The sequence below is a fragment of the Rhinopithecus bieti genome, unplaced genomic scaffold (assembly GCF_001698545.2).
Source record: "Rhinopithecus bieti isolate Rb0 unplaced genomic scaffold, ASM169854v2 scaffold_947, whole genome shotgun sequence".
Taxonomy (NCBI): domain Eukaryota; kingdom Metazoa; phylum Chordata; class Mammalia; order Primates; family Cercopithecidae; genus Rhinopithecus; species Rhinopithecus bieti.
The window spans coordinates 4,434,123-4,444,449 of NW_016803664.1; the positions used below are offsets into that span (position 1 = coordinate 4,434,123).

General features: G+C 46.5%; 1 protein-coding gene across 4 annotated transcripts in view; it reads right to left on the reverse strand.

Moving 5' to 3' along the window:
- Nucleotides 1-1,297: 1,297 nt before the first annotated feature.
- Nucleotides 1,298-10,327, reverse strand: part of TRAFD1 (TRAF-type zinc finger domain containing 1) — a 26,295-nt gene continuing 17,265 nt past the window's right edge. For 2 of the 4 annotated variants that reach the window (XM_017847176.1, XM_017847184.1), the window contains exons 7-12: nucleotides 8,350-8,426; nucleotides 6,099-6,329; nucleotides 5,039-5,159; nucleotides 2,758-3,097; nucleotides 2,399-2,471; nucleotides 1,298-2,167 (exon numbers count right to left, since the gene is read on the reverse strand). In XM_017847176.1, coding sequence (XP_017702665.1) covers nucleotides 2,111-2,167; nucleotides 2,399-2,471; nucleotides 2,758-3,097; nucleotides 5,039-5,159; nucleotides 6,099-6,329; nucleotides 8,350-8,426 — 899 coding nt within the window. In that variant the 3' untranslated portion in view covers nucleotides 1,298-2,110. The remainder of the gene's footprint in view (nucleotides 2,168-2,398; nucleotides 2,472-2,757; nucleotides 3,098-5,038; nucleotides 5,160-6,098; nucleotides 6,330-8,349; nucleotides 8,427-10,327) is intronic. The other 2 variants (XM_017847191.1, XM_017847201.1) reach the window with 1 other exon arrangement.

A 10,327-nucleotide genomic window follows, 5' to 3' on the forward strand; every position in this document is an offset into this window, starting at 1 on the left:
TGAAACCAAGAGACATATGTAATTTCAATCATAATTTATGAAAAAGGACAGCTGATGAAAGAATAATAAATGACTTAGCCAGAGTATATCATAAGAAGCAAGATTATTTGCACCGTCTTTTAAAAAAAATGTAATAGAGAAGAATTGGAGGCCCCATATGCTAGGGAAGAACAGGAATTGGAAGTTCATGTAAAAAGCAGTTAGAATTAACAAGACCAGAAGTTATATATATTTGGAGAAACAACCTCAGAAACTCACAACTCCAGCCCTGTGGCATTTGGAGAGGGAATGACCAGACCAAAATGGGGACAAAATAAAGTCGTGTCTTTTGAACATCCCAACCCCTTTTGCAGTGCCACTCCAGGTTTAGACTGCAGACCAGAAGACCTCTCTCTGAACTAACTCAGAGAAAAGACCTACAGAGATTGACATCTAGGGATCGCCAGTGAAAATGCCACCTGATTGATTGCCCTACAGTGAAAGCCAGCAGTTGAGAGTTGCTTAGTTCCCTATTCTTACATGCATAGCCAGCCAGCCAAGAAGTAGCAGAAGGAAAAGTCTACAACATAAAATACTGAAGTGAAAATAACTCCCAGGAAATGGACAACACAAAGAGTAGAAGATATCAAAAAATAACTACGCCGCAAAAGCACAAGAAAAAGTGTCCATTAAATGGGGGGAAAAAAGACTGTGAGAAGATAAAAGATACAGGTTTTGAAAATTACTATTAGAGGCCAGGCGTGGTGACTCACACCTGTAATCCCAGCACTTTGGGATAATTCTTTTCAATAGAGTGCTGCCTCCTCAAAGAACTGGCCACATGGTTCCCGTGTCTAGTGTCCCATCTATGAAATAGGGCAGTCCCTCCCACCTTTGCCACCCCAACAGGTTGTTGGAAGAACAAAGGAACTCAGAATGGCCTACGGTGCTCGATAGTCCTGTGCAGATGGATGCACTGAGGGGTAACAGCTAATCCTGCTAGGGCTCAACTCCTCTCAGGAGGGAGGCTTTTGAAGAATCTGTTTTTCTCTATTCAGTCAGAGGCACCCATTCTAGCCCCAATTATCACTGGAGCTGCAGCAAGCCTGTCAGTTTTCTCAGAAGTCCAATTTAAAACACTACACGTTCAATGTCTGTGTAATCCGAGAATGGACTCACGGTGGAGCTGCAAGGGTTACTGGAGTGCCGGAGAAAGCCCAGCCCCGCTCACCTCCTCCAACCCCAGGGCTAACTCCAGCCCACCCTGGCCTCCCTGCAGTCTCTAAAGCACACAGGAGAAGGAACCACAAGACTGAGCTGAATTCCAAGTACAAACTTTATTTCTATTACAAGGAAGTTAATAATAATTATAATAGTAAAATAAAAACAAGGGGAAGGGGCTCTGACACTTGGTTTTCAGAGCAAGCATGGGGCTGCGGCAGAGCCCAACATAGCCCCTGTGGGGACAGGAAGCCCTCAGCCCTCCCCATTAGAGAGCAGTGAGGACGAAAGATCCATGCTCCCCCAGGAACAGAAGGCAGTGATGCCAAATGCTAAGGAAGCAGCTTAAAACACAGTCCCCAGGGCACTCACCTCCAGCTCAACACATCAAAAGCCTCCTTACTGACAGACATTGCAAGTGGTCTGAGCACCTTACCAGAGCACCTCACACACACCTGGGACCCAATCGAGTGTGGACAGAGGCAGTACAGGGAGAGGTTGCCCAAAAGCCCCCAAATTTAGGCCCCAACAGGGCAGAAAATCACTTTACTGGTTGGTACCAGGTTTCCAAAATCTTCTCCTCCTTCCACCGGGACTGCACAGCACCAAGGGGCAGTGGCGACACTAAGTCAAAAGGGAGCCCTGGCAGCCGAGGTTGCGGCTTGTATTTCACTGCTGCTGAAAGGTGGCAGCTAAGGCTGAAGCATTCCTCAACCACCACCCTGCTCCCTTCCCTCAAACTCAAACCCCCACAGCACAACCCCAAAAGACACAAAATGGCCATAACCTAGAAAAATCTAAAATCTGGAAAATCTCTCCCACCCAAAGAGCCAGAGAGGTGGGCCTGCACGGCGGCAAGTGCTGCTGTGCACAGAAGACAGGAACCGATGTAAAGTCTCTGGAGACACCATTACTCCTCCTCTTCCTCCTCTGCATCCCCAGCTCCTTGTTGCTTGGAGGGCTTTGCCTGGTAAACAACACAACACAAATGAAGCTTTATGTAAGAAGTGAAAGAGCAGTACTCCTCCCCTGGATCCCTGAAAATGTCCCGCTTCCATAGAAACCTCCTCAAAAGTCAAAGGAACAGTCTTTCAACCACAACCAGCCTGGTTCCAGCAACTTCTACAACTTCAGGAGCCACACCAGCCCCACCATGTCTGAGTCCCCCCTGAGCATCGTGGGTTGGAGCCCACGTTACCTTTGCAGTTCTGCTGCAGTAGTTGGCAGCTGCAGGGGTGACCCGGGAATTCCTGCCACCTTCACTCCTACCACTGAAAGAAAACAATTGGAAACTAGCTCCTGAGGTGTCCCTGAGCAAAGGTCAACAAACTCAGAGAGAACAGGAAGCAGCCCTATGCTCGCAGACAAACCCCAAAAAACCCATGGGCCACAAAATAATTTTTTTGGAGTCAGGTGACAATACAGGAAAAATCCATACTCCTCCTCTTACCATGCAAGGACCTCAGTCTTACCCCAGGCCCGGCGAGGGTAACCAGGCCTTTGCCCATGTTTGCTTCAGCTACTCCCAGGCCCCATTCCTGGGCTACTGATTCTTACCTAGCTCCGTATCTCCCTGCAGGCCCATGGGGGAAAGAGGGCACAATGTTTTCTGGGTGGAAACTTCCAGGAGGGCGAATCACTGAAACGTGCCCAGGGGCTATGGCCCCATTCTGACTGTTTCGATTCCGCCCCTGGATGTCCTGGCTGTCGGCGTTGTTGAGCTTCAGCACACGAGGAGGGCTGGGCTGGCACCCAGGTCTGGGGCCTGATGTTGGTCTTGATAGCTGGTTGTAGGTAGCTGTCATATTGTTAAAGGGTCGGCTGGGAGGCAGACAGGAGGTGGGCCCATTAGCAGTTTCCTGCTTAATATCATCCAGGTAACCAGAAGACAGGTCTCCTGAGAAGAGAAAATGGTAACAGCTTTAGGAAAAAGCCTGCTCTGGCTATAGTGCCAGGTTTAGGGCAAGAACAAAAAGATTCCAGATAGAAGACAACTGCTCAGCCAGGTGTGATGGCTCATGCCTGTAAACCCAGCACTTTGGGAGGCCAAGGCAGGTGGGTCACCTGAGGTCAGGAGTTCGAGACCAGCCTGGCCAACATAGTGAAATCCCATCTCTACTAAAAAAATAAAAATAAAAAATTAGCCAGGTGAGGTGGCAGACAGCTATAGTCTCAGTTACTCAGGAGGCTGACACCAGGAGAATCACTTAAACCCGGGAGGTGAAGGCTGCAGTGAGCCGAGATCATGCCACTGCACTCCAGCCTGGGCAGGACAGAGCAAGACTCTGTCTCAAAAAAAAAAAAAAAAAGACAACTGCTCACCCCAAAAGGCTGCTGGACCCCACATCTCCAGGGCAGAGTTGGCGATATTTTATCTATTCTGCATATATTGTATGAGTCCTCAAAGACAGCCTCCTAACTATTCAATAACAGTGTGCAAGCAAACCTTGAAAACATTTTTTTTTTTTTTTGAGATGGAGTCTTGCTCTGTCGCCCAGGCTGGAGTGCAATGGCATGATCGTGGCTCACTGCAGCCTCTGCCTCCTGGATTCAAGTGATTCTCCTGCCTCACCTCCCAAGTAGCTGGGACTACAGGCATCTGCCACCACGCCCGGCTAATTTTTCTATTTTTAGTAGAGACGGGGTTTCATGATGTTGGCCAGGCTGGTCTTGAACTCCTGACCTTGTGATCCACCCACCTCAGCCTCCCAAAGTGCTGGGATTACAGGCGTGAGCCACCATGCCCAGACAAAAAATAATTTCTAATTGGCTTTGTAGTGGTGAGGTTTCAAAAACAGTTTACTTGCCTAAACATGAGGCTCTTAAGTAATAACAATAAGTTTGAGGCTGGGTGTGATGGCTCACACCTGTAATCCCAACACTTTGGGAGGCTGAGCTGGGAGGAACACTTGAGCACAGGAGTTCAAGATCAGCCTGGACAATGTGGCGAAACCCGAACTCTACAAAAGATTAAAATAAAAATTAGCTGGGTGTGGTGGTGGGCACCTAGCCTACCTATAGTCCCAGCTACTCAGGAGGCTAAGGGTGGGAGAATAACTTGAGCTCAAGAGGTTGAGACTGCAGTGAGCTGTGATCACGTCACTGCACTCCAGCTTGGATGACTAAGAGACCTTGTCTTAACAAAAAAAAAAGAAAAATAATGTTTGAGGTCAGTCACAGTGGCCCACACCTGTAACCCCAATGCTTTGGGAGTCCAAGGCAGAAGGACTGCTTGAGGCCAAGAGTTCAAAATCACCCTGGGCAACATAGCAAGACCCTATCTCTACAAAAACAAAAAACTATCTGGGTGTAGTAGAGTGTGCCTGTAGTCCCAGCTACTTGGGAGGCTGAGGAGAGGACCACTTGAGCCCAAGAGTTTGAGGCTGTGGTAAGCTATGATGTGTCACTGCACTCCAGCCTCGGTGACAGAGCAAGACTCTGTCTCTACAAAAAATTAATAAATAACAATAGGTTTGAGTACCCTAAGTGTATTTCAACTTGAAATGGGGGCCCAGGGTAGCTACCATAAGGTCTGCAAATTATCTACAAATAGTCCACTAAGTGCACAGACAGGAAACCAGAAACTTACTACAAGCACTAACTACTACGTGTATCTCACGGATGTCCGCAAAGCCATTACCCTAAAAATCACACACTTGAGAGAGCTCAGTCTAATGTGGGATCACAACTACCTGCAGGAGTCCCCCATGAGACTCTAGTGTGTTTGGAAATTCGAGATGCAGGTAATCCCCACATTAGAGCAGTGGATGAGAAGTGGTAAACAGGCCGGAGCCAGCAGTGGACCTGCGGCCTTGGTTCAGTCCTGGCTAATAAATACCCTGGTGTCTGACACGCCTCCTGGGCAGCTCTGGTGAGTTCTCTTGAGGCTGGGAATCCAGTCTAGGAATCCCCTCTGTCACATGGTTGGTTGCTGTGGCTGGGCGTTGGTCACACTGGTCCTAAACAAGAAAAAACAGAATTAGTACCTCTGAATTGAGTCATTCCCAGAAAAGAGCACGCGATGGGAGGAACAGCAGGGTATTCCTTATCTGGATGGGGACTTTGACAACCTCTGAAAGTTCTGGGAACTTTCAGAAACCACACATCTGGAATGGTGAATTCAATCTCATTGGCACCTGAGGCACTGACAGAAGCACTTTCTGATTTGTGCAGGGATGAGGGAAGGGCTGGTCTTGGAGCAAAAAAAAACATTTCTTTCTTTTTTTTCTCTCTTTTTTTTTTTAAGACTACTCAAGTGCAATAGTGAGAAGAGCGGAAGGAGTAGAACAAGGAGTTCGATCTGTAACTGACTGTGAACAATCAACTGAGATAACACACTACCTTCAGAGCAGCTGAAAAGCATTTCTATACTCTCACCAGAGTATTTATTTGTGTGGTTGCTTATTTCAGTCTGCCCTAGAGGGTAAGCAGTCTCTTATCTACTGTTTGATCCCAAAGCAGGAGTCTTTTTTTTGCTTTCTTTTTTGGATGCCCAGTGAGGGGCATCCATAGGACAAAACCAGAAGTAGACCCTCAGGTGTCCTACAATGCGAGTCTCAAATGCCACCACAATGGGAAAAACCCACCTGGTGAAAAGCAGGGAGACTCATCTAAACCTTCTGACAAGGCTTCCTTCCACACCTGCTCAAACAGAGTCCTGGCTCTTTGGTCCTCAGCTAGTAACAAGATGGCTTCAGTTGCCCGAAGGGAGGGAAAGTCTGAAGGCCTGCAGTATTGGTTACTACAGACAGCTCACAAAGATGACACGGCCAGAAGCCAAGTGTGTGCATTCCTTGTCAGGATGGAATGCAACTTAAAGGCTAAGGAAGTGTTCTCAGCTCTGGAAACCTCAGGTTCATGCACAGAGCCACACGGACAGGCACTCCAGGGACCCTTACCTGGTGATGGAACAGCACCTCCTCTTCCAGCTGTACCCCACAGAATTCACAGGGGATGATGATGCTCTCCTCCACACGGTGTGAACTGCTCAGGCCCATCAAAGAGTCTAACTGCTTACTTGCAGCCTGTTGCAAGAAGTTCTGGAAGATGACATCATGTTCCTCCACCCCTCTAGGGGAAGAGCTGCCAGTATTGAGTGAAGGTAAGGCACGTGAAGGGTTACAGCTTGTCTGTCATTCAAAAAATATAGGTTAAAAACAAAAATCAGAGGTTAAAAAACTACATTCCTAAGATATTTTCTAGAAGTCAAATAATTTTAACAATGCTTGGCTGGGCACAGTGGCTCACGCCTGTAATCCCAGCACTTTGGGAGGCCGAGGCAGGCGGATCACGAGGTCAGGAGATCAAGACCAGCCTGGCCAAGAGGTTGAAACCCTGTCTCTACTGAAAATACAAAAATTAGCCGGGCATGGTGGCACTTGCCTATAATCCCAGCTACTCGGGAGGCCGAGGCAGAGAACTGCTTGAACCTGGGAGGCGGAGGTCGCAGTGACCCAAGATCACGCCACTGCATTCCAGCCTGGGCGACAGAGTGAGACTCCATCTCATTAAAAAAAAAAAAAAAAAAAAAAAAAATTTAACAATGCTTAATATTGGAAAGAGGAACTAAAAGGGGGAATATACATAGAATACTCATATTACTTTTAAATATTTTGTGGGTTTTTTTTAAGTGTGTTCATGTGTTTATTCTTTTTAAATTAATTTGAAATGATTCAAGGTTCTTCCCACCACACCCATACAGTAAAAGAGAGGCACAAATATTCTTTATTATCTTTGCTAATGGATTTTCCACGGTACTCCTAAAACAAAATCTGTATGTATTCAAATAGTATATTATTTCATTTATGGGGGAAAGTATGTTCCCCTATACAGAGCACAGGTACTACTTAGTAGTTGTGGAAATGCCAGACTAGGCCAAACCAAATGAGAGTACTGAGGGAACAAGAAGTCCCTCCAGGCCAGGCGCGGTGGCTCACTCCTGTAATCTCAGCACTTTGGGAGGCCAAGGTGGGCAGGTCACAAGGTCAGGAGTTTGAGACCAGCCTAGCCAACCAACATGGTGAAATCCCATCTCTATGAAAAATACAAAATTAGCCAGGCATGGTGGTGCGCACCTGTAGCCCAGCTACCCGGGAGGCTAAGGCTGAATAACTGGAACCCGGGAGGCAGAGGTTGCGGTGAGCCCAGATCACGTCACCGCGTTCTAGCCTAGGTGATAGAGTGAGACTCCATCTCAAAAAATAAAAAAATAAAAAACACAGAAGTTCCCTCCATCAGGTAATCCTCAAACACATAAAGCTATTTGCTCATCATTCCTAAATGGCTCGAGAATAGTCAGTCATTCAAATAACTGACACCTTTTCGGATACCAAGTATTTAGAGATTCTGAAACCGGGGAAAACTCAGAACCTGCCCTCAGGGAACTCAGCCTAGTGACGCAGACCAACAGGAGATCAGAAGACCACATCATAAAGTGACAAACTATAAGAGAGGTGGGCACGGACTTTCAGAAGCACACAGGTGTGGTTCCTGACCTAGCCTTCATAGTACCCCCTCTCAGGATGGCTTCCATAATGTCACATCTGAACCAACTCTACAAGTAAGGGGTCTCTGTTGTTGGATGTGTTAAGGAGACAGGGGCAGAAGGCCAGACACCTTTCAGGTAGATAAAGTAATGTGTAGAAAACACCCTTGACCTTTCTAGAAAAATGCAAGGACTTCAATACAGCTCCAATAAATCAAAATGTGGCATGAGATGAGACCAGATCACAGGACGGGTAGTGGAGATATATGTGCACCAGTCACTACCACATGAAAGGACTGCTAGCATGAGATTTCTAGGTCTGCTGAAATGAGCATCATTCCCCGCCCCCTTGGTTTTTTTGGTAGAGCTGGGGTCTCACTATGTTGCCCAGGCTTGCCTCAAACTCATGGGCTCAAGCAATCCTCCCACCTCAGCCTCCTGAGTAGCTGGGACTACAGGCACAAACTACTGCCATCACTTTTTCTAAGAAGGAACAAGGCTAAGTTTTCATATCTGTATGCCAGTCACACTATGGAAAAGAACATTGCTATTCCTACCACGGGCACTGTATTAAAATGATTTGTTCAAGGCCTCATGTGGCCTGTAACACCAATTATGGCCTGCATACATTCCAACTAAAAGTCCTCAAGTAATTCATAACACACCTGATGGTCAATCAGCAGTTCCTCTGGGTAGAGCTCCTCACAAAATTCACAAGGCAACATGGTCTCGTCAGCTGCACCTAGGTATTAGGCCACATAATGAGACTCAGGATGAACAAAACCAAACTTGAATTTAACCTTTTATCCTCTTTATGGGGTCTTATATAGAAGTTGGCTTTCTTTAATGTTTCTTATAGACAGCAATTTGTGGGGCTGTATATTCTCAGAGGGAACCCATCTAAGAGATAAACTCTAGGCAAAAACTTCCATTATGAAACAAGAAATGTACTTGACCCCAATTTCCTGTAGTAGCAGTATAGTAGTAGTTTACCTGCTACTCACTACTCTAAGGAAGCGATTTAAATCGTAGGCAATAATCTTAAGTGTTTTTCACATACTATTTCAATCCTCAGAATAAACTTACGAAGTAGATCCTACATTATCCTTATTTTACAGATAAAGAAATTGAGCAAACTGGCAAATAATATCATGAATACTCCTCCCAGTACCAAAATACCCAAAAAATGCTGACTAAAAGTAACTGAAGTGAACAAATCGATACATTTTAAAACCAAGATTCCCAGACACAACACCCTCAGTAAGACTGCTAAACAAATGGGAGGGTGAACAATGGGGAGATGCAGGGAAATTTACCCTTCAACCCAACTAGATTTTAGTTCTGGGTAGAAGAGAGAAAAGTCTCTACCAAGTAGAGTAACTAGAGCTTGGCCCCTTATATAGGTTTGGGGTCACAGTCTGTGCTTATGTTTTTTATGTTTCTATTTTTACATAAATTCACATTTGTGATTTTTTTTTTGAGGCAGGGTCTCACTCTGTTGCCTAGATTGGAGTGCAGTGGTGCAATCTTGGCTCACTGCAGCCTCGATCTCCCAGGCTCAAGAGATCCTCCCACTCAGCCTCCCCAGTAGCTGAGACTACAGGTGTGTGCCACCATGCCTAGCTAGTTTTTGTTTATTTTGTGTAGAAATGAGGTCTGACTCTGTTGCCCAGTGTGGTCTTGAACTCCCTGGCTCAAATGATCCTCCCGCCTCAGCCTCCCAAAGTGTTGGGATTAACAGGAATGAGATACGATGCTCAGCTATGTTTATGCTTTTTAAAAGTCCAAGCCGGCCAGGCACGGTGGCTCATGCCTATAATCCCAGCACTTTGGGAGGTCAAGGTGGGTGGATTACCTGAGGTCAGGAGTTCCAGACCAACCTGAGCGACATGGTGAAATCCTGTCTCTGCTAAAAATACAAAAATTAGCAGGGCATGGTGGTGCAAGCCTGTAATCCCAGCTACCCTGGAGGCTGAGGCAGGAGAAATCACTTGAACCCCAGAGGCGGAGGTTGCAATGAGCCAAGATCACACCACCGCACTCCAGCCTGGGCAACAGAGGGAGACTGTTGCAGAAAAAAAAAAAATGTCTAGGCCAAAAGCTTAATTTAAAGTTACCCATAATGGTAGTATCTCTATGTGCCTACCAGAAGCATATATAAATTCTCAGAGGAACATGCCAGAAAACTTGGTGTTCATACAAACACCCACACACACATGCATGCACACACACACACACACAGCAAGCCTCCATGAATGGGAGACAGCAGAAACAACACAGCAAAGAAACAGTTTGTGCTATTTTTGGACACAAAAGAAAAATAAGGGCCGGGCGCAGTGGCTCAAGCCTGTAATTCCAGCACTTTGGGAGGCCGAGGCGGGCGGATCACGAGGTCAGGAGATCGAGACCATCCTGGCTAACACGGTGAAACCCCATCTCTACTAAAAAAAATACAAAAAACTAGCCGGGCGAGGTGGCAGGCGCCTGTAGTCCCAGCTACTCCGGAGGCTGAGGCAGGAGAATGGCGTAAACCCAGGAGGCGGAGCTTGCAGTGTGCTGAGATCTGGCCACTGCACTCCAGCCTGGGTGGCAGAGCAAGACTCCATCTCAAAAAAAAAAAAAAAAAAGAAAAAAAAGAATATT